This window comes from Diceros bicornis, chromosome 32, assembly GCF_020826845.1.
Source record: "Diceros bicornis minor isolate mBicDic1 chromosome 32, mDicBic1.mat.cur, whole genome shotgun sequence".
Lineage (NCBI taxonomy): Eukaryota > Metazoa > Chordata > Mammalia > Perissodactyla > Rhinocerotidae > Diceros > Diceros bicornis.
In genome coordinates this window covers 21086547-21111466 of record NC_080771.1, presented here as the reverse complement: position 1 = coordinate 21111466, position 24920 = coordinate 21086547, and the positions used below count along the sequence as shown (strand labels likewise).

The window sequence follows — 24920 nt, the reverse complement described above, 5'->3', positions numbered from 1 at the left end:
TTTATAGATTAGAAAACTAGGGCACAACAGCGACTTGTCTTACTTAAGTAATACAGGTTGCTAGTGACAAAGCAGCTCTAGAACCTCAGTTAAGACTAGTCTAGCAGAGATTGCCCAATACGACAAAGAAATGACAGTTGAGTCCCACCACCTCTTTTTGACACCACGTAGTAGCATAAGGCTAGAGGAAAACTTTCTACATAGCATTTGTCTAGGTACACAGGAAGCTCCACTTTACATGATACTATATAGTGAAGAATTAACTTCATCCAAAGTGAGATGTAGTCTTTGCCCTTGGGTACTGGGAGATGATCTCTAGGACCCTGGAATATCCTGTCTGATAGCAGTATCTTTGTCTGTTTGGGGGCTTTGGCCATTGGACAGTCTAACAGTGTGATTTATGAAGGGGGCTTTGGAACACGTTATATCAGTTTCGACCTCTGGTGGAACTGCACACTAAAAGTCTAGATACTAATGGCTTGGGTGAGCTTCCCTATTGGCAATACTCAGCTTATTGCCTCACGCTGATGTGCTGAGAAGGCAAGGCTTCCTTGAGAACCAAAGAAGCTTCATCTTTGGGACCCTATGCTCCATGCGTCTCTCCCTTTGGCTGGTTCTGATTTGCATATTTTTGCTATAATAAAACTGACATTGTTAAGTATAGTGCTTGCCTGAGTTCTGTGAGTTGTTCTAGCAAATCTGAGAGGGAGTGGGAACCCTTGAATTTGAAGCCAGCTGTTCAAAAGTGAGAGCAGCCAGGAGATCCCTGAACTTGTGGCTAGTGTCCGAAGTGATGGCAGTTTTAGGGAGCACTGTGGCCTTAGCTTTGAGTTTGGCAATATACTGGATATAATATATTAGATATATAATGTTTTAAATTTTTATTAGATTTTTTTGAAACACAAAGGAATAAAAAAATTAATTAAAAAACCACAAAGGAATTACAAACTTTTATGATAAATTGGCCATAGATTCTCTAATTTTTGCCTCTTCCATCTCTCTGCTTGTTCTCATATGCTCTTTTCTATTCCCATCAGCATTTTATGTTGACGTTTATGGGTATTTTACACATTAGTTTGTTCCCGCTCTCTCTTCTCTCTCTATGAACCACTCCTATACATACAACTCTTCTGCATGTCTATCTGATTTGCTCATAAGTTTGTCCTTCTCTTCTGCTAGTCTCAACATCTATGAATTTGGTCCTATCTGCTCTACATACTAATTCTTAAGTCAGTTCTTTATCCTTATTTTCAAGCTCTTTTTCCTTGTTATTTGAAAAACAATACATGGCAAGGTCCTACAGCTATAGACTCTTTAACACAAGTGTAACAAACAGTGTTTCTGAATGCAAAAAGGTAACAAACATAAAACATCTGGCACATAGCAGGTACTCAATAAATAAGTTTCCCTTTGATTTAACTAAACAGTAGGTTAAGATAATCCAAATCCTCAGAGCAAATAAATATTAGGAAAGAAATGTTCATTTATTAACAATGGTAATTTGCTAATGCTCTTACCTTTTTAAATAGAGAACTGTCATTTCTAGCATCAGTGGAATAATTCTGTTTCAGTTAAACTCAAGAAGAAACTTTAAATGACTTACATCAACCCCAGATAAAGAAGAAATTTAATCTGCTGATTCAGGAAAATTTTGGAACAAGACTGAATTTCTCAGAGAGTAAACAATCAAACTACAAAAAGGCTTAAATTATACCTGATGAAATAATTCCATGTCGATTTCAGCTTCTGACTTCCAAGAGTTTTCATCTGATTGAAATAAAAACAGTGACTTGGTAAAATTTTGAAAAAATTTTTACTTGCAGCTATGACTATATCTTTATAACAAAATGAAAAATGCAACAATCTCTATACTAGTATTATGCCTACTTACCAGAAACATTCTCTTGGAAAATAACTTTAGTTCCTTTCAGAAAGTTCTTGCCGATTAAAAATACTTCTTCCTCTCCTTTCACTGAACAGCTATGCAAGCTTTTCTTTAAGATTTCTGGCACTCCTGCTGGCTGAGCTGTGGGTATACATAAACATTCCATAAAATGAACCACTAATACTTATTTCTTATCTAACATCAACTCTCAATTATTATCCAGTTCTGTAAGTTGTCTTTGTTTACTCCTGAATTTGACTTCCTTTATTCTGCAACTTAACTTTTACCCTAACAGAGAGCAGAGGAAAAACAGAAAAGTCCACATTAATTTTTAATAACTTTAAAACTTATAGTTTAAAAAACTATAAGATTTTATAGGGATGGATTAACATCCAGGATAAGGTTTTAATTTATTATGTAATCTTCGTTTTCTCCTTACATGAATAATAAAAAAGTTTTAAAATATGCACTTGGTCATGTTTTTGTCTTAATAATATTTTTTAAAAATTCAATTTAAAAACAAGCCTGTCCCACAATCCTAACCTTAAAAATGTCAGCTATGCTATGCCATTACAAGACTTCTGAGGCAATGAGTGCCTCTAACTGGCTTCTTTAAGGACCTAGACCTAGCATTCAGAGGCCCCATACCAAAAGAACATCTGAAAATAGACTGAATCTGATTCAGAATAATTCTTTCTACCAGCGGATCTCCCTGAACTGGGATACCCTGAGGTTAAAACATAGAATGCACTTGTTTTTCAATTACAAAGATTAGCTAGCCACTACTAAAATTAACAAAGAGGTTGACAAGTACTGAGGAGCCAGATCTAATGAATAAATTCTAATTAGCCTACCAACTTCCTCATGCCAGGATTTCTTTAAGAAAATTTAACAGGTATTGCTTAGCAAAACAGGTTCGAAAGTCAAGTAAATCTGAGAAATATGGGGTTAAGCAAAGCTAAATAAACAAAAGGATTTCTCTAAGCATTTCATATTCTGATGTACACTGTAAATAACCAAGAAGTGGGTATAGTATACAGTTTCCCCAACAAATATGACTCCAGAAACATTCTTCATTATTGACACTCAAGGACTAGTTTCCATCAGAATACTCTCTGGGATACTGGTATATGCAAATAAACACCTTTTAAGTACTCAAAAAATTGCTCCCCTTAAGGCTAAGCACTTTGTCATAGATTATGCTATTTGTTGTTTTAATAAACCCTTGCAACATACACACTGCAAATGTAAACTTAAATATGGCCTATATAACTCATCAACTTCTAAATTAATGAGATATTCCACTAAACTTTAGGAAAAGTTTAAGTTTTTTCTCCTTAGATGCTTACATATTTAATAGTTAATTTTATCTTTACAAGAGTGTAATGTGGGAAACTGTTATTGTCAAAATATTCATGGCTCCTCTTTCCCTAGCCCCTTCCCTTTTGGAAAGGCTTTAATTCTTGCTCCACTCACATCAGAACTGGCCATGTGACTTGTTCGGATAATGAAATGTGAACTGAAGTAACGTGCCAGTTTCAAGCAAAAGCTTTAAGAAGCCTCACATGGCTCCACCATCTCCTTTTTCCTCCACTACAAAAACAGCAACATCCCAGATAAAGGCAGCTTCTTCACCCTGGATCCCAGAATGAAGAGAATGGACCTGCTTCCAAATCACAGCCAATATTATCATAAAGTGAGGGAGAAATAAAATGGTTGTTGTAAGCCACTGAGATTTTTTTTGGTTGGTTGTTACTGCAGCATCATTTAGCCTCACTTATTGATAACAACAACTAATACTTACAAACAACTAAGTATCCCATCCTTATTAAATATTTAAATGGCAAATGATGTTTTCAGCAAAGTCTGAGAGTTTAAAAGAAACTGTGCATGTATATACATATACACTGTCTAGAACCCACAGGGTTAATGTATGAACAGAATGGAAACAGTTATTGGTCATACAATGGCAATTATATACCCTTTTTTAAGTAAAAAATTAACTGAACTAATTTATAACTTTTTGGAGTAACATCAGGACTAGATACTTGTTTTTAAAGGACAGTCAAGAAAAACATGGTAAATATTTTGATTAGAAAACAAGAGGGCAAAATTATATGAAAACATTGTATCAACAAAATGAATGGAAAGTCATAACCATTCCCCCCATTTTCTTTTCTTTCTTTTTTTGTGAGGAAGATCAGTCCTGAGCTAACATCCATGCTAATCCTCCTCTTTTTGCTGAGGAAGACTGGCCCTGAGCTAACATCTATTGCCAATCCTCCTCCTTTTTTTTTTTCCCCCAAAGCCCCAGTAGATAGTTGTATGTCATAATTGCACATCCTTCTAGTTGCTGTATATGGGACACGGCCTCAGCATGGCTGGACAAGCGGTGCGTCAGTGTGCGCCCGGGATCCAAACCCGGGCCACCAGTAGCGGAGCGCGCACAGTTAACTGCTAAGTCACGGAGCCGCACCCCCCCCCCCCCCCCATTTTCAAATACTATGTGGAATTTCCACTTCACTGACGATTATCAAAATCTTTTTTTCCTATCCCATTTTTTCCTTTTATGTATTAAAGGCATAAAATGGCCAAATGAGCCCTCTCTGAAGGTACAATGTGTATTTATCTTCTATATATTTGTATTTACATCACACAACGAACTAGTCTGCTACTATCCAAGATAATTTAACTTTTAACTTTTGACCTTAAAAGGTTTTTTCTATTAAAAAGTTTAATGGTTACCTAACAAGACAGACTCCACACTAAACAGAACTAAAGTCAGGATTACTTAAGCATTAACTGTTTTACTTTTATCTTTAAGTAATTAGTAAGCTGACTCTTGAAAGTGATTACACTGCTTAAAAAATTACAACAAAACAGACACACAGATCAATGGAACAGAATTGAAAGCCCAGAAATAAAACCACACATATACGGACAGCTAATTTTCGACAAAGGTGCTAAGAACATGCAATGGAGAAAGGAAAGTCTCTTCAATAAATGGTGTTGGGAAAACTGGACAGCCACATGCAAAAGAATGAAAGTGGACCATGTGCTATCGCCATTCACAAAAATTAACTCAAAATGGATCAAAGACCTGAAGGTGAGACCTGAAACTATAAAACTCATAGAAGAAAATATAGGCAACACACTATTTGACATTGGTTTTAAAGGAATCTTTTCAGATGACATGCCTACCCAGACTAGGGAAACTAAAGAAAAAATAAACAAGTGGGACTTTATCAGATTAAAGAGCTTTTATAAGACAAACGAAACCAGAATCAAGATGAACAGACAACCAACCAGCTGGGAGAGAATATTTGCAAAACATACATCTGACAAGGGGTTGATCTCCATAATATATAAAGAACTCACACAATTGAACAACAAAAAAACAAACAACCCGATCAAAAAATGGGCAGAGGAAATGAACAGACACTTCTCCAAGGAAGATATACAGATGGCCAATAGGCACATGAAAAGATGCTCAACATCACTAATCATTAGGGAAATGCAAATCAAAACAACACTCAGATACCACCTCACGCCCGTTAGAATGGCTATAATCACCAAGACAAAAAACAACAAATGTTGGAGAGGATGTGGAGAAACAGGAACCCTCATACACAGCTGGTGGGAATGCAAATTGGTGCAGCCTCTATGGAAAACGGTATGGAGATTCCTCAAAGAATTAAAAATAGAGATGCCCTATGATCCAGCCATCCCACTACTGGGAATCTATCCAACGCACCTGAAATCAACAATCCAAAGAGGCTTATGCACCCCTATGTTCATTGCAGCATTATTCACCATAGCCAAGAAGTGGAAGCAACCTAAGTGTCCCTCGACTGACGATTGGATTAAGAAAATGTGGTATACATATACAATGGAATACTACTCAGCCATAAAAAAAGACAAAATCATCCCATTTGCAACAACATGGATGGGCCTGGAGCGTATTATGTTAAGTGAAATAAGCCAGAAAGAGAAAGACAAACACTGTATGATCTCACTCATATGTGGAATATAAACAAACACATGGACAGAGAAAACTGGACTGTGGTTACCCGGGCAGTGAGGGTGGGGGGTGGGCACAAGGGGTGAAGGGAGTCATATATGGGGTGATGGACAAACAAAAATGTACAACCCAAAATTTCACAATGTTAGAAATCATTAAAACATCAATAAAAAAAAAAATTACAACAAAAAAAGCAGCCACCTTTCTGGTATTATAAAAATAATGTGCTTTTAGATGCTTTTCAAATAGCGGTCTCAAAAATAAAGCTGAAAAAAATTAATGAATATCTGGATACTTAACGAAGCAAATATTTCACCATGTCAAATGAATTAGTAAAGATTTATAATAATGTCTATGAAAAGAAGGAAAGTTTACTCAATGATATTATCCTTTTCCTAAAGTTGTGGGATAGAAAGAAATAAGAGAAGTAGAAACTTGTTAAACTCAGTCAAATTTAATACAGTAAGCATTATAAGATAAAATCTAATATACATTATATTGAAGAAAGCTATGATTAATTTTGCCATATTAAAAAAATTGCTATAGGAAGGTGGCTACTAAAAAAGTACGAAAACTGATATTCTTAATTTGACGTAGTATAATCAAATAATATAAACAATATACCAAAACAAAAAATATTGTCTGGAGAAATCTAAAGGTGTTAAAAATGTAAAAGAGGATGATTGTTCCATCCCCTTAAAAATAAACAAACAAAAAGACAATAGATCCAATGGCTGTTGTTAAATCAACAAGTACAAGCAGGATTTTTTTTTTAAGGTCACAAGGCACAACATGAATTCTGGTATTGGGCCTTCTTTCCACTGAGTGTCTCTAGATGGAAGATCAAGTATCTGTTTCCTCTCCTCCCTTCCACCTCTATCACCTTTTGGCCTCTCTTCCTTTTCTACCTCCCTCTCATCTTCCTGTTTCCTTCTACCTCCCATTCCAATTCTAACCTTCTTACTAACCTGTTTCCTTTTCACCCTTCACTCTACTCAAACTGCTCAAACCTGCCAAAAAGCTTATAATCACGGAAATAAACATAAACCAGAAACCAATAATGAAACATATTTATTTTTAATTTTTTAAATCAAAATATTTTTTGCGTCCTTCGTTTCACTGTGTATTATTTATGTGTTTACTTTTCCTCTCCTCTCATACCCCGTACCCGAAAGCCTAAGTTTAAGCCTCAAGCTCCCTAAAGCGGTCAGGATAAAATTCGAATTCTTTAGCTCAACACACAAGTCTCTTTATGGAATAGATCTTGCCTAAGTCTACTAGCCTCAAATCTTATCACTTCTTCGTAGCTATCTTTTTGTTCTAATCACGTCAATCTCTTTTTAATTCTCCTAAAAGAAGCATACTTTTTCATGGAGTATATTATACACTGTTCCCTCTGCCTAGAATGATCTTCATCTAAACCCTGTTTGGCTGATTTACTTCTATTTGTCCTTCAAGACATAGCACAAGTTTTACCATCTCCAAGCAGTCTGGATTAGATGTTCTTTTCTGTTTCCACTGTACCTTATTCATGTATCTACTATAGCCTTTATATCATTTTATAATATAACATAATAGAAAGTTTGCTTGTCTGGTTTTCCCTCTAGTCTGCTAGACTGTAAACTCCTTAAGCTATCATGTCTTGTTTCCAGAATTGGGCACACTATAACTATCCACTAAATTAACTATGAAGTTTTCCCAAAACATTCCTAAGATTCACTGATTAAGTGGCATGTCTTTTTTTTTTTTTTTAATGCACCACAGGAGACTCTGATAGCCAGGATTGAGAAGCACAATTTCACTGCCTGCCAAGATTTGCTGACTGAGCCTATGAATACAAAAAATTTTAGTAGTATATATCACATTTTGTTTTTAAAAATAGGTCAAATAAAATGATTGAGGAATAGAGATAAAATGATGATCAAATTGAAACAAAGAATTCAGTTCCCTTCAATATTTTCAGAAAAATGATGTTAAAACAGGGAGTAGAAGTATAAAGAAATGTGTTTAAAGGAACAAAAACAAAAACTGTCTTCTGAGTCATAAATGAATTTCAGAGAATATTAAACAAGAAACTGTCTACCATATGATCCAGCAATTTCACTCCAAGGTATATACACAAGAGAATTGAAAACATATGTCCAGACCAAAACTTGTACACGTATGTTCATAGCAGCATTATTCACAAAGCCAAATGACGGAAACAACCCAAATGACCATCAACAAATGAACGGACAAACAAAATGTGGTATATCCAAACAATGGCATATCATTCAGCAGTAAAAATGAACGAAGTACTGATACATGCTACGGCATCAATGGACCTTGAAAACATTATGCTAATTGAAAGAAGTCAGATAAAAAGGCCACGTATTATATGATTTCATTTATATGAAATATCCAGAACCGGCAACTCCACAGAGACAGAAAGCAGAATAGTGGTTGCCAGGGACTGGGGTGACAGGGGAATGGAGAGTGACTGCTAATAAGTACAGGGTTTCTTTTTGAAGTGGTGATAAAAATGTTCTAAAATTAGATGATGATGGTTGCACAACTCGCTGAATATAATAAAAACCACGTAATTGTACACTTCAAAAGGCTGAGGGCCAGCCCGGTGGCTCAGTGGTTAAGTTCAGCACACTCTGCTTCAGCAGCCTGGGGTTTGCGGGTTCAGATCCTGGGTGTGGACCTACACCACTCATCAAGCCATGCTGTGGCGGCATCCCACATACAAAATAGAGGAAGATGGGCACAGATATTGGCTCAGGCAAAAAGAGGAAGACTGGCAACAGGTGTTAGCTCAGGGCCAACCTTCCTCACCATAAAAATTTTAAAAATAAAAAAAAAAGGCTGAATTATATGGTATGTGAATTATATCTCAGTAAACTATTATAAGAGAAAAAAAGAAATTGTCTTCTATGGGCCAGAAAGCAAGAACCTGATTGTATGTAAATTTAAAATAATCAATTAAATACCTATATGCTAATACCCTACTAACAAATTATAAGCTATACAACTTAAGAAGTATATCCATTATTATGTTACAGTTGATCAAAATAAAATCCTTCCTATATTCTATAGCACATACCAGCTCAAAACAATGGACAAATAAAATCAGATATCTCTTTCATCTGCCATGTCCTACCTTGAACAAACAAGATTTCTTACCTCCTCTGTTACATAAAGTGAAACTAATCATTTCTATTCTATTAATATCACAGAGTTGTTGTCAGGATCAAATGCGATAATGTATAATTATTAGTGGGAAACTCCATTAGAGCAATACTCACTAGAGAGGAAGAATGACTTAAACTACTGAGGAGCTGGAAGCAGGGCTGGGGCATGATTAGCCCAGTCTCTTCTCTCCCTCTTCTGCATCTGCCTACCTGCACAAAGCATGAGTTTTAGACTGTTTACTGTCAGTTGGTAAGAGGCCTGCGGTTGTGGAGGGCTGCTTTTCTTTCTTTTTTAATTGATGTCATAATAGTTTACAACACTGTGAAATTTCAGTTGTACATTATTAGTTAGTCACCACATATGCGCCCCTTCACCCCTTGTACCCACCCCCAAACCCTTTTCCCCTGGTAACTACCAAATTGTTCTCTCTGTCCATGTGTTAGTTTATCTTTGCGGAGAGCTGCTTTTACTGGGTGGATAGATGTATCCTACTCCAGACTGAAGAAGCCAGTCCTTTTTCTAAATTTTTTTTTTTGGTGAGGAAGATTAGCCCTCAGCTAACATCTGTTGCCAATTCTCCTCTTTTTGCTGAAGAAGATTGGCACTGGGCACGTCTGTGCCCATCTTCCTCTACTTTATATGTGGGACGCCTGCCACAGCATGGCTTGATAAGTGGTGCATAGGTCCATGCCTGGGATCCTAACCCGTGAACCCCAGGCTGCTGAAGCGAAGCGTATGAACTTAACCACTATGCCACCAGGCCGGCCCCTCTAATATTTTTATCAATAGTAAAATTGGTATTTTCATCTCAATTTCTCTAACTCCTAGGTGTCTAACTCCTACCACAAAGGGAACATTTATTTATTAACTTCCTAAGACCTCAAGATAACAAGAAAGCACTTTATAAACCATAGAGTACAATATAGAGATAATATATTACTATGAAAAGTAACATTAAAGTTAATACCTCTTCCTGTTCATCTAGTCTAATATTTAAAGCAAAAATAATTAAAAAGTAATAAAAAATTTTAAAATACTTCATTTTGTTGTCAGTTAAGCAACAAGGCAAGATTGTCTGACCAACCTACAGCCCTCTGGGTAGTATATTTAATGAAAACCCATGAAGGTAAAGTAAAATTACATTTTGAACATAGAATGATGACATTCATTACAAAGAATAATAGAATTCTAAAAAATCAAATCATTAACCCATTAGGAGGAATGTGCAGATCAAGAGGCTTAGATTCTTGCCTAAATGATTAGATCTAATTGATATTCATAGAAATTACTATTAGAAATATTTTAAACTAGTTATACAATGTTTTAAGAAAAAAATCAGTTTGCATAAAATTCTATGAAAATAGTAACATTACTAAGAAACAAATATGAAAACTCTTTATCATGTAAACTTATTTGCAAATTAATTATTATTTTAGCACTTTCTCTTCTAAAAGAGGCATGGGAACTATTACTGCAAAGGTACCCCTTTCTTTAAAAGAAAGTACTACCCATGTTTATCTAATCCAGTCTCTAAGCAGATGGCAAGATAAATGGCAAATAGTCAACTAGAGGAATAAAAATATACATCCTACACCTCCATGATAAACAACATCTACAAAAGGAAATGGAAGGGGCAACAGAGTTATTCAAGTAAAATCCCCTAATATAAATTGAGATCCACTTTCTAAATTCATAGAAAGTCTAAATTACACAACATAAACCTCCTAGGTAGAGGAAACAGTTCTCTAACATAATTGCATACTGTAACCATAGTACTAACCATCCAGAAGCTATGGACAGGATGAAATGAACTGTTCAAACTTCATTTCAGCATTGCAATGTAAGTGACTGTGATGGCAATACAGCATAGTGGCTAAAAGCAGAGGCTCTGAATCCTGGTCTTGCTATTTACTAGCTTTGTGACCTTGAGGAAGTTAAATCTCTCCAGGTCTCAGTTTCATCAACTGTAGAATGGAATCCATATTAAGGTGACAGTAAGGGTTAAATGATTTAATGCTTATAAGTAGTTAACAAAATCCCTGGCATAGTCAGAGTTCAAAATATGGTAACTTTTATTATTAGCTATATATGCCCTCCACTGTATACTGCTGCTGCTTAGGCCTATCATATCTACCTCAGAGACAGCCTTCCAGAGAGATATACTTTTTTGCAATATGGACATATATTATCATTAATGGTGATAATTAACAATAATAATAATTACAGATGAAAAATTTCAGAATTTTATGTTTTTAATTTTTTTTTGTATTTTCTACCATCATTAGCTGGACATATTTACACTTTACCAACATCTTAATGAAACAGGAAACAAAGAAATGAATGAACAAACTAATGAAAGGAGTAAATAACAAAGTTGGCAACCATTTCCCACTCCCTGCTAAAGCAACATGATCTGAATTATCTAGCATCTCCTGTCTCTCATCTTCAGAGAATGCCTATGGTCATGCTCAAAGTATTAGAGCATGTAAAAGAACTGCATATGCCCAACTAAAATTGGAATTCCATCCTAATAATATTCAAGTTGGGACATATCACGAATTATAGTAAATTCAGAACTGGAATACCTCAATTAGAAAAGCTTTAGAACTCAATAAACCACCTACAGATTATTCATTCTGTCCCTATCTGAATGTGATAGAATGGACGTGGAATCTATGTTCTTTAAAAGCACCCTATCTATAATTGAACATTACCCAGAATTAACCCAAGAAAATACTAGTATCAAAACATATTTTTCATAATAATGAAAAATAGAGAAATCTAATTGAGCTCCCTTGAGATCATAAAGATAATTTTAGTACTTTCTTTTTAAAATTAAGGTGTTTGCTAAGCTAAAGTATAGCTATAATCATTTCTGAGATGAATTAAAAGAAAAGGAAAAATAAGATTTACGAAAAGATGAACAATTTGACCAAACTAAGCTATAATTAAATAACAAAGGCTCTATAACTGTCCTATGGATAGCAAGGTATTGATACCCATAACAACTCAACAGGAAATTCAACTGAATGGGATAGATCTCTTCAGCTCTTTTGAATTTAGGTATAATTTACAAAGAAACAATGCCAAAGAAAATTACACTTAATGAAAATCTTAAGTGATATATATAGGAAAAATTTTCCTATTTATTACTTGTAATAATACTCATTAGAGGGAAACCAGAACATATGGTGAGGCACACACATCATCTACTTTCTACGTCAAGGTTAGCAAGATAAAAATTTCATTTCCCACTTCCCAACACTATACTAAAATACTATAACTTGTAATCAGAACTCCAACTGCTGTGCATTTACAAAGTTCTGCTTACTTTACTGTTTATGTTCTAACACAAAACACAGTTAGGATCAAAGCAATTTATCACACAATGAAGATGCTCGGAAAATTCTTCCGCTTTGTCATTTACTTCTGGTAACTATTCAAATTACTTTTTAAACCAGTATCGGATGATAACAGAAAATTACAAAATGCTACATACCTTTTGAATTTTATTTGAAATTACCCACCTTTAGTCTGGAAAATCTGACTACAGCTTTTAGTGTTTCAAATTTTGCATGATCATAAGCTGCAGTATGGGAAACATCTGAAATTTAGAGACGTCTGAAAAATTAATAGAAAATGAAAAACTCTATATATTTAAAATCTTTATATTTTCTTACTTACTACATAAAATTGGAGAAGAGGGTGTTTGCAGTGTCAAAGTGGAGCCATCTTTCCTTGTGATATTAACTCGAAAAACCAATCTGGCACGAGTGCTTTTTTTCTTGGAACCAGCAATTCCTATTCTGGCTTCCACATCAGCATTCCTCAATTTCAATATCCCTACGCAGTCCACCCTAACACAGAAAAAATACATTAATTGATATTTTCTGTTGTATAAATGTACAATAATCTTAACAAACTAGTTTCTTCTTAAAAAATTTTGCTTCTTTATTAATTTTTGAATATGTAATATAATCATAAGGTTCCAAATTCAAAAAGTACAGAAGGGTAAATTCTGAATATTCAATTCCTAATCTTGTCAACTTTATGTTTATAATAATAATGGAAAAGTAGTAAAAAAGAAAAGTCACTATTTCAAAATCTGAACATAAGTAATGGTTACAAGGGATACTTTTGCTGTTCTGTTTTGTTTTGTTTTGTTTTGCTGAGGAAGATATGCCCTGAGCTAACATCTGTTGTCAATCTTCCTCTTTTTGCTGAGGAAGATTCACCCTGAGCTAACATTTGCTGCCAATCTTTCTCTTTTTGTATGTGAGCTGCTGCCACAGCATTGCCACTGACATCTGTGGTGTAGGTCTGTGCCCAGGAATTGAACCTGGGCCGCTGAAGTGGAGCATGCTGAAATTAACCAACTAGGCCACTGGGGCTGGCCCTTGCTGTTTTTTAAAAAAATAATAAATTTAGCCTCTTTCTTTTTACAGCTAATTCAGATATTAAAATAGGGGGAATGGGGGCTGGCCCAGGAGTGTAGTGGTTAAGTTCACGTGCTCCACTTCAGCGGCCTGGGGATCGCAGGTTCGGATCCCGGGTGCAGACCCACACACCGCATATCAAGCCATGCTGTGGCAGGCATCCCACACATAAAGTAAAGGAAGGTGGGCATGGATGTTAGCTCAGGGCCAATCTTCTTCAGCAAAAAGAGGAGGATTGGCAACAGATGTTAGCTGAGGGCTAATCTTCCTCACCAAAAAAAAAAAAAAAGAGGGAACAGATTTTACTTTAAAAAAAATTTCTGTCCCCAAAAGAATGGAACACTACACAGCCATTAAAATGTATGCTATAAGATAATATTCAATGTTATGGGAAAATGCTCAAGATAAGTGAAAAGCAGGCTACAAAACAGCAGGTACAGCATTATGTCAATTTTATCAGAAAAAAGTCTGGAAAGATAAATATTGAAATAGTGGTTATTTTGGGCTGGCCTTCCTGTGGCCTAGTGGTTAAGTTTGGCATGCTCTGCTTTGGTGGCCTGGGTTTGGTTCCCAGGTGCGGACCTACACCACTTGTCTGCAGCCATGCTATGCCGGCAACCCACATACAAAACAGAGGAAGACTGGCACAGATGTTAGCTTAGGGCAAATCTTCCTCAAGCAAAAAGAGGAAGATTGTCAATAGATGTTAGCTCAGGGCAAATCTTTCTCAGCAAAAAAAAAAAAAAAAAAAAAAGTGGTTATTTCTGGGAAGTTGGCTTTTGAGAAGTATGTTTTTAGCTTTTTATTATTATTATTAATTTTTATTTTTTTACTATTCTGTATTTTCCACTTATAATGAATAAGCACTACTTTTATAATCAGTAACTTCCTTTCTTCCACTATATATTTATTTTTATCATTTTCAAAAGTTAAAAAATAAATCTTTACTAAATATTTTTCAAAATTTCTCTTTTCCAATTAACTTTATTTTATTTTATTTTATTTTTGTGAGCAAGATAAGCCCTGAGCTAACATCCATGCCAATCCTCCTCTTTTTTTGCTGAGGAAGACCGGCCCTGAGCTAACATCTATTGCCAATCCTCTTCCTTTTTTTTTTCTCTCTTTTTCTCCCCAAAGCCCCAGTAGATAGTTGTATGTTATAGTTGCACATCCTGCTAGTTGCTGTATGTGGGACGCCGCCTCAGCATGGCCTGAAAAGCTGTGCGTTGGTGTGTGCCCAGGATCCGAACTCGGGCTGCCAGCAGCGGAGCACGCGCACTTAACCGCTAAGCCACGGGGCTGGCCCCCTCCAATCAACTTCTTACTAGCCTATTCAAAATGGCCTTCGAAAGGAAACTGAAAACCAAGTAGAGAAAAGTCTTTAGGTATCCAATACAAATAATTACAACACAGGTCTACCCCACAGCGATATATTTGCTGCTGCTATGGTTCAACTTTAGGACTAAAGGTCTTTAACAAAAAGTTTAAATAATTAATACTCCTAATATTTTAAGGCACTGAAAATACATAAGATGAAAAATACACAGTTCTAGGACATAATTTTATTTAACATAGGAAAATAAAACAAAAGGTGAATTTAGACCAGCAATATGCTTTTTCACATCAAGATGGGTCCAGGCACCGTGAATGGTCTCTGTCAAATGGTTTCTAAGGCAAACACTAAGAAAGCGGTATTTAGGAAACCAAATCAAACTGTAATTTTTATTTTTAATGTTAATATTATTAATCCCAACAAATAAGTCTACATTATTTCCCAAAAAGCCAGCATTCCACCTGGCTTTTATCTTCTTGCCTTTCACCATGGGAATTCTTCAGCAAAGGGCGAAAGAGTTAATTTTAACCCATTACCATTCTGCAATAATCTATTTTTTTATTTGTAATGTTTAAAACATTTTTAAAAAATACTCAAAATCTTTTACACATTAGAAACTAAAAATTTTTCCTCCTACTGCAAAAGTGTAACACATAACAAAAAAATTTTTACTAGGTACGTACGCTAGTGTCATGTTGTTGCTCGGATCAAGGCCAACTTCTATAACGGTAGTGCCTTCAATGTCCACTTCTTTGCAGGGAGTTGTATTTCGTCCAGTTACCCTGCAGGCCTGATAAAATCCATGTGGTTTCACTCGACCAGAGTCATTGCCCACAAACACCTGCAACACTACTGGCTCATTATGGCCTTCCAGCTGGAGTGAGATAACATGGAGCATAAACACTAATTAGTCTTTCAAATAATCTAATTGTAAAATCAAACATTTAAGACTAAGCACGGTATTTACAACTAGATTACAATAAAGAAATAATTTAAATCCTCAAGAAAAACAGATGAAATATTTTCATAAAAGAGAGTTGGCTAAGTTTTAATTCTGCAATAATCACATTTTAATTAAAATTTTAGATGTTTAATGATAAATTATCATTTATAATTAATTTGTACAACTAGATGAGAATGAGTACACAGTCTTTTAGGTATTTATAAATTTATGGACTGCCAAAGAAGCATGTGGATTAGTCATGATGTACCACCACCACTGACAGAAAATTCAGTAAACTGTGTTAGTGGCATCATTAATCACCATCAAATGAAAGTACATCTACTAAATTTTAGCTCTTTTAAAGCTATTTGAGTAGAAAAGTGTTTGAAGCACAGCTATATAAATAATAGGGAAATAGAGCTCATTTTCATAGACTACATACATACATATAACATCATGAAATCCTGAGCCAAAATATTTGGGTCTGAAAAATTGCTAGTTTGAACCAGGATCTATGGGTCATTACAAGTCTCTAGCAAGTCTTCATAAATTACATTATGATTTGTATGCTGAATAATAAATATGCTGAAGAATAAATAAACAAATGTTTCCAATGCTGATTCTTGATAACGTTTAGAGTTAAACACTGAAGCCGCTAATACAGAAAGCAGAAAATCACAAAATAACTTGTACAACATCCACCAAAGTGCTTTAAAAAACTCATACAATGGGCCGGCCCGGTGGCGTAGCGGTTAAGTGTGTGCGCTCTGCTGCAGCACTCCAGGGTTCAGATGCTGGGCGCATACCGAAGCACCACTTGTCAAGCCATGCTGTGGTGGCGTCCCATATCAAGTAGAGGAAGATGGGGACAGATGTTAGCCCAGGGCCAGTCTTCCTCAGCGAAAAGAGGAGGATTGGCGACAGATGTTAGCTCAGGGCTAATCTTCCTCATACACACACACAAAAACTCATACAACTTTTCTATCCCAGTATAGTTGTATCTCTGTGAAATATCAGAATGAGGCAAATGAGCAATTTACCTAAACTGTCAGTCAGCAGTACCTAGAACAGTGTCTGGCACACAGAGGGGCACAGTATTTGTTTAATCAACGAAGAAATAAAATTTTAAGGTCAGTCAAACCCCACTCTATCACAGTTAGGCAATTAATCTAATAATACTTCTGACCAGACAAGTACTTAGACAAAGTATAACTTGAAGTCAGAGCAATTAGACTAAAAATATTGACCAAACTATCAAAATGTCTGGTCAGACAAATATTTACACAAAGCATAACTTAAATTTCTCACTTGCCTATTACCTGTCCTGAGTTTCAGGGATTGAGGTTGGGTTGGTGTGGTGAGTAGTACAGGGGTAGGAATGATATTGTACATGTGACTGTTAACCAAGGTCATGGGTAAGTTTCCCAATCCCAAGCTTCTACCATTATTTCATTCAAGTATAAAATGAAAGGCAATTCAACTAACACATATACATAAACTGTATTTAACAAGAATCTACCATGTGACTAGCCAAAATTCCTCCCTGTTTAGTATTTTGCAGGGGTAGGAACACTTGTTAAATATTCCCCACCCCACTATTTTTTGGTTCGTCTTCAAAGAGAAATATTCTTTGTAAGAAAGTATCCCAGTTGCTCAAATTTAAGTCCCTTTCTTTCCGTTTAGTCTAAGTTCTGAGAAGATGAAGACTCAGTTGATTCCTATTTCTTAAACTGAAGACTTAAGTTACCTATTAACCAATTCTTTTCTGAGTTGAACAGTCCTAATTACTTTGGCCATCTTAAAAACCTTATTTTCCAAGTCCATAATAATTTCTACAGTATTTCTTTGAATTCACTTTAAAATTTCTTCCTAAATATAAAGTTTGGGAAGAATCTAATGTGGTCTCTACCAATGGTCACATACCAACATAAGGGGAAGATAATTCATGATTTCCAGATATTTTACTTATCACAACACATTCTCAGCTCTCCTTTAATTTAAACTAATATTCAAATGACATCAAATTAACAATATCTGGCTATGGTTCAGTCAGACTTTTACTTTAATTTCTACTATATATAGCTAGTAATTCTATCCTTCTATTTTAGGCAGCTTTTGCTGGTTAAAAACAAAATAACTAATAAATAAAACTGGAGAAAATTCTTCATATATTGCTAAATAAAATAAATACCTTTACTGTAGGAAAGCCTTGCTGTGTTCTATCCTTTACTGAGCCACGGCTACCCTCAGTCAGGTACCGAGCTCGGTGCTGGGTCTCAGGTTGTACTACTATCTTCAGCTCCTTTCCCTCACTTTTAACAGGATACTGTCCACACAACATAGGGCTCTTCTTTACTCCAGTTCCTTTTTGGTTTTCCAATGTTCTGAGAAGTCAGAGCACAACATGGAAAAAGTATCAAAAACAGTTTTCTACAAAAGTCATCTAAGATAAAGGAAGAAGCAGAATAGGGAATAACATTAAAAACAACTGATTATCTTACTGATAGAATAAATACAGCCTAAGGGAAGATACATTCCATAAGCAAAGTATCTTTTAAAATTTTGTTAAAATTTAACTATATGATGCAAAAATAAAAGAAAGTAGTTGGACGGGGAAGACAAACAGTACATATGTGTGGTAGGAGGAAGGGAGGAAGACTGAATGCAATAAACTGGGAATAACAGGAAAGCGAACAGGTAATGTCACTGTAACCTTTCACATTGCACTTCAGTCAAAATAAATTTTAAAAATTACATATATATGTGAGTGTTACATAAAGCTACAAGATTAACTACCATTATTTTCTAATCAGACTTGCAAAGCCAAAAAAAATGGGGTTAGCAAAAAGAAAGAAACAAACAAAAGGCCTTAAAAAAAAACTGAAGGTACATGTAGCATATTCTTTTGGATATCTTTCTCAGTACATCAAACTGAGAAAATTATAATAAAAAAATCAGTGATTCAATTTTTATTGGGAAATTAGCTTTACTCTAAACAATCTTTCCCGGAAGTGTAATTTTTCAGAGTATTTTTATTTGTGATTAGTTAAATAATTAAAGCCCTCAGCATATAAAAATTTTATAATCTGGGCTTTACAGACATGCAATCTAACTTATTTTTAAAAATTGTGTTTCTAATGTTTATTTGTTTATTACACATTTGCTATGTGGAACGTATATTCAAAGAAAAATATTTCAAATGGTGGTTAGGACTTTAGGCCAACACATTTAACCTGAAGCACTGCAAATATGTGATAAAAATAAATAGAAAATACTGTCAGTTTTAAAATAGATTTAAAATTATCCATGTACATTTTAAAACAGAGTCAGGGCCTATAATGCTTTCTGTATGACTCTCTCAGTCCTAAGTTTACACTCACATTGAAGATACAGGAGCCAAGAGATGACTGTGGACAAAAATCTCCATCAAAAGCAGACAGGTCCCAGGAGGAATTTTATGACTTCAAACATAGAGGAGCAATGGTGACTAAGCAGTCTTAAACCTGGCTCTAATGTTTACTCCTCCAGCTCTAACCAATTTATTGCCTCAACCATCAATAACAAAGAGAAGAAAGGCTGTCCTCTCAATGGAACAGGGGACTGAGGTGAACCCCATGGCTAGGAAAGGGACAGAAGAATGAAGGAAAGAAGGGTGCAAAGGAATGCAGTAAGACTGACTGGATAAGACAGAGAGTTCTGAGAGCAAATACTGTGCTCAATCATCTTCATATTCCCTGAACTTTGCACAATTTCTCAAACAGCAGGCGCTGAAAAAATATTTGTTGATGAAGGCAAACAGGAAGAAGAAACGGACAAAGAAAGGAAAGCAAAGGAAAAAAGAAGCTTCTATAATAGTAAGATCAAAAGGACTGGATCCTTACTGGCCAAGGAATGCCATTCATGTAAGTTTGACACAAGTCAAAGATTACCTGCGTAAGTCATTTAAAAGGCCCTGGAAGAATAAATCCTATGAACAAAAGTATCAAGTTGAAGCTGGAACAATGGGCAATAAACCCTATTTTTCTTTTCATCATTCTGGGTAGAAATTCAAACATTTGCTCTGAATACAATGCGCAGTCCCATACATATGAAATTCTATAATGATCTTCTGTTTTTTACTCATTTTAAAATCAAAGAAAAAATACTCACTTACTGAAACTATGTAAAAACATCCCCCAAATAGGCACCGAAACGGACTAAAAGAAAATATAGCAAAGTGCCAATAGCAGTTTTAGTGAGTGACTAGATTATGGGTTATTTTCTTCTACTTTTCTGCATTTTTCAAATGTTTGTAATTAATATCTATTAATTTTACAATAGAAAGGGGAACACTTTAGTTTGAAATATAAGGAAAATTTAGCATATCAATTAATTTGGCAAGATATGATTTTTATATTCACTTATGCTAGTCAAGCTAATATTTATGAGGATAAATAGATGATAACGAATTTTACTATTTCACTAAAACAAAATATTTCATTTGGGATGAAGACTGTTGAGTGAATTGACAAAGTATACACATTATGGATTAAAGAAGAACAGCACATGTAATTAAAGAATTTCTGAAATGATACTTCAAAAAGTTCTTAAAACTATCTTTATTCTCTAGGTTTAAACATAAAAATGGAATCCATACATATTTAGATCTCTAGATCTGTGAAACAATGAAAACAACTAATTCTTAGAAAAGTAGTCATTCAAATTACTAATTTTTAAGGCATCATGATGGTTTAAGAAAAAACAAGAAAATAACAGTTAACTTTATGGACTTTTACTTCTAAACGACATTCCTCCTAAAAGGAAAATCCACTGTCCTGGCATATTCTATTCAGAAGTCTTAAAATGACACCCTAATTCCTTTGTGCTACATATCCTTCTGGTTGTCTATGTCACAAAAATAATTTTCACTATAAAATGCCTAAAATAGGTTTCATATCCAGATGACATCATATCTTAATTTCTAGGAATATCTAGAAGATACATAGGGCTATTGATTCTCAGGACATTTAGTCGAAGAATTTAAGAATGATATGACTAGAAATGTTTAAATATTGAGTAGTTTTTTAAAAAATGGTTTTGTTTTCTTAATGGAGAAACTCCAACTGTTATATAACATTTTAATTATATAAAAATGCTATTTCCATTTGAGGGTCAATAAACTGCTGTACACACATATCTGAGAGTATATTTTCCATAATTTAGAATTATATGAATTTATTGCACATTAGATCAAAGACTATATATACCTTATCTCTCAAAACATTTCTAAATTTCTTTCATGTTTCTAACATCTTTCATGTTGAAGAATATAGGACTTTAGCTTGAGATCCTCCTAACTGTTTTCAAAGGCCGATTTTCTACATATTTACATGTGGTTTTATCCTTTCCTCGATTTAGTTCTTATAAATTCAAAATTTAAACTTCTTCCATCATTTCCACATGCTAGTGTCAAATATTTTTCCATTACCTAAGAAGCTGGACAATTCTTCTGCTGCTTGATGAGTTTCTGTTCCATGAATTATTTCATGAGAGATTTTGTCTTGACAAATGTTATTATACTTTCCCTGGGTAACCTCAAATCATTTCTAAGATACATCTATCATACAAAAGCAGAAGCAGAAAAGATGTAGGTCAAGATATCTCTTTAACAGCAACTGCAAATCATGTGTGTTGACTAAACCTAAGTCAAAATTTTATTTGTTCTTCATTTGAACCTTTAACATTTATTTCAGTATAAAAATGAAAATCTCTCTTCTGGAACTTAAAAAAAATTTTTTTCCATTAAAGCCCAAATAAATACATACCTGTATTTAATGATATAATGAGTCTTTTAGATCTGTGCTACTATGTTTCAGACCATTATTCTACAGGTAATACTTCTATAAATATGTTCTAGAATTCTGGACTCTGCTAATGGTAACATTTTAGGAAAGGGTATATCTTGTTTTCTTTTAGATCATTTTCTAATCTGCACTTTCTAAAAATGAAAAACATTTAAATGTGCATTTTTATTTAACTATATCAGCCCAAATGAGTTTTAAATGAGAGTAGAGAAGAAAGTAGTATAGAATAATTATTGCTTAAATGGTAGATATTACTTTAAAAATGTACTGAGGGAATATTTATGGATAGTTTAACATACATTAAAAATATTGCTTATAATACTCAACCAGATTTTTAACTTAAAAGATAACAATGATGTCATCAAGTCGTAAACCAATTGCAAGTTTCACCATCACTTTTTGTGACAACATGAAATTGTAGGAGATTCCAGATCAACTAAAGGACCATACTCTGTCTCCCAAAATAGTAATCTCTCAAAGTCCAGTGGGTTAAATTTTATCAAACTACGTTGAATACACTGTAGGAAAATCTAATCAAAAAGTCCAGCAATTAAATATTACAATAAAAGTACTAAAGGAATTAAAAAGTTGAAAATAAGTCATAGTATTCTGTACTATAGCAGTGAATATTATATAATATAGCTATTGAAATATATTTAGTGAATGCTGTAAACAAGCAGAGATGAATGAAAACTCAAATGTGTACCATGATCCTGTTCTATCACCCTTCAAACACATAACCCAGAATCACAGGAAAAAAAAAATTAGTGCTATGTTTATTTTTTTTAAAAAATCCTGAATCAGCACAATGAAAAAGCTTAAAATAAATACAGGAATCTAAATGATGAGAATGAAACCATCAATTTAGGTTTTTGTTTTCATCAAATAAAAGAAAACAGAAAAATAAGGTCTAAAATCCTCACAGACATGGAAATGGATTGAACCATATGAAACAAAGTGAAAGAGAACACAAACTAGCACTTTGTGAATGTTTTGAGTTGTTTTAGCTAGAGCTATTACATTGCTAATTATTTCTAGGAGTAAGAATACTTTAAAATTCTTTTAAAATATAAATCCATTTGAAATTTAGAAGTTATTTCAAAACAGATTATTTTCATTTTCTACTACTTAATCATACCCATAATAATATACCTATTGCTAAAATCTATTGATGTTTTATTTTTTTCTCTAGTGAAACTTGGTAATTTTAAGTTAAAATTTTCACATATTTCAATGATAAAATTAATATCTTTGCTTTATATGCAAACTTGAGCTGAGCAATTAAGAAAAATGGGGAATGATTTTTTTTTTTGTTTTGCATAATGGTGATAGAACTTTAAAAAAATGTGAATACCAACCCATTTCCTGCTTTTGAGTTGCCTTTGTTGTCCGTGGTAAGCTGAGAAAGCACATAGTGAGGTGCTTTGGCACTGTCGGCATCAAATATATCCATATTAGATTCTTCACAATCTCGTCGTTTGACCCCCGGCCTCTGCTTTGGATTTCGTTTTCGTGATTTACGAGGTACCTCAGTGTTATCATTGTAGGAACTGGTGCTCATGTTACTGAAGTTGGAGGGGGAATCCTCCATCCACATACTGCAGCTCTGCTCAGATTCCAATCCACACCCCTCATCCTGGCAGGACATCCGACTGTTATCCAGCAAGTCCTCAGGTGGTGGTGAGATGTACAAGACTGTGTGCCTCTTCGGTGTTGATGGATGCTGCTGAACTGTGTTACTGGTTAACTGCTTTTCACTTACCCCTCTGTTACTTACCCCCAAGGCTGAGGAGCAGCTCTCCACTTGCATAGCCTTGCTGTCGGTGACTGAGGTAGAATAAATGGTAGGGCTGGAAGAGGTGGTAAAGGAGCTGCAAGCACCGCCCATGGAGGAAGAGGAGGGAGCTGAAGAAGCATCTGCAGTGTACAATTTAAGAGTAAATACACTATACATGTTTTCACCTATGCTGGCTAGCAGTCCCATTGAAAATGTGATTTGTGAACTGATTGTTTTTCCCCAAAATGAATAGTTGGAATTTGGTTGTTTTAGAATATAAATGCTTCAAGCAATACAAGGCCTAAGAAATGCAATTTTTAAAAATGCCCAAATAGCATTATTTTACTTGTGCTATAGTTGATAGATTTTTTTAAAAATCTAATTTAATGTTTTAAGCTGTAAAGCAAGAATAAAGCTTTTATTGCCTCAGCTGAATGCTCTGTTGAATTTTTAATCATTTAAAATAATAAAACCCCAATATGAAATATATGCTTGTAGTCCACATTCAATGCCAATTAGATAATTCATTATAAAATTTGAAAAGTGGGACTGTGCTTAGCCACAAAATATTAAAATAAGTTTCTAACCTATGAAGCAGAGAACTACAGGTCATTTTTAATGCAGACACTCCCTGCTTCAGAGGCAAATCCTGGAATAAAAATATGAGAAAATAAATGAGAAAAGAGCTGCTGATTATTCCAGATATCAATTATAAAATGAGAAATAAATAGAAAAAAATATATAATCAACTGAATTGGAGGCAAAATGGAACTGGTACCCTCACTATGATTGTGTAAAATCTAGAAGAATAAAAGTGAAAAAGGTTTGATTTGGAACATGCTGGGCTGTAGAAGATAAGCAAGTTAACCACTGAGGATCTCCAGAAGTTGAAAGTGGCAGTTCAAAACATGATCTCTAAAATAAATAAATCCACCTTTTATGGCAGAATGAAAAGTGGAATAAGACCTGATTATTGAATGGATTTCTCTTATAAAGTACTTGATTACACACTCAGCAATTGGTTCCACTGTCCATTTCCTCTCTTTAAAGGGCCTGCTTGATTTTAACTATTAAGGAAATTTCCTAATATGAGTAACAGTAAATTTTACTAGATGAAATTGAATAAAAAGAGTTAAGCAGAAAAAAATCTCTGGAGAGCACCAGAATTAGTTCCTATAAAAAGATTTTTTATAAAACCATTCATCTATTACACCTAGCACAAATAATGTAAGTAGATTTTTTCAAAATGTGTGGCAACTGGCAGAACAGCTCACTGAAAAATAATAAGACTTTAACCCTTAACCGCGTAACGTCAGAGGCACACTACTGATGATAAGATTCAAGTTGTCAGTCTTAAAATTTTAGAAATACCATTATATCTTGTATAAGATATGGAAAGGTTTATAATCATACACACAAAAAAATAAAAATAGGTAACATATGACAGGTAACTAAAAGATATGTTTAAATCTAAAATTAATTTTTATCTATAGCCAAGTATGCCA

The 24920-nt window shown here is 34.4% G+C and overlaps 1 protein-coding gene across 6 annotated transcripts in view; it reads right to left on the bottom strand.

Annotated features, from left to right (window-relative positions):
* The window catches only part of NFAT5 (nuclear factor of activated T cells 5), a 123036-nt gene that overhangs the window by 28396 nt on the left and 69720 nt on the right, over nucleotides 1–24920 (bottom strand). For 5 of the 6 annotated variants that reach the window (XM_058528145.1, XM_058528147.1, XM_058528148.1 and 2 more), the window contains 6 exons: nucleotides 22997–23555; nucleotides 17987–18179; nucleotides 15536–15726; nucleotides 12768–12940; nucleotides 1892–2026; nucleotides 1715–1767 (listed from right to left, as the gene is read on the bottom strand). In XM_058528145.1, coding sequence (XP_058384128.1) covers nucleotides 1715–1767; nucleotides 1892–2026; nucleotides 12768–12940; nucleotides 15536–15726; nucleotides 17987–18179; nucleotides 22997–23555 — 1304 coding nt within the window. Of the gene's footprint in view, nucleotides 1–1714; nucleotides 1768–1891; nucleotides 2027–12767; nucleotides 12941–15535; nucleotides 15727–17986; nucleotides 18180–22996; nucleotides 23556–24002; nucleotides 24065–24920 lie in introns of all 6 variants that reach the window. The other variant, XM_058528151.1, reaches the window with a different exon arrangement.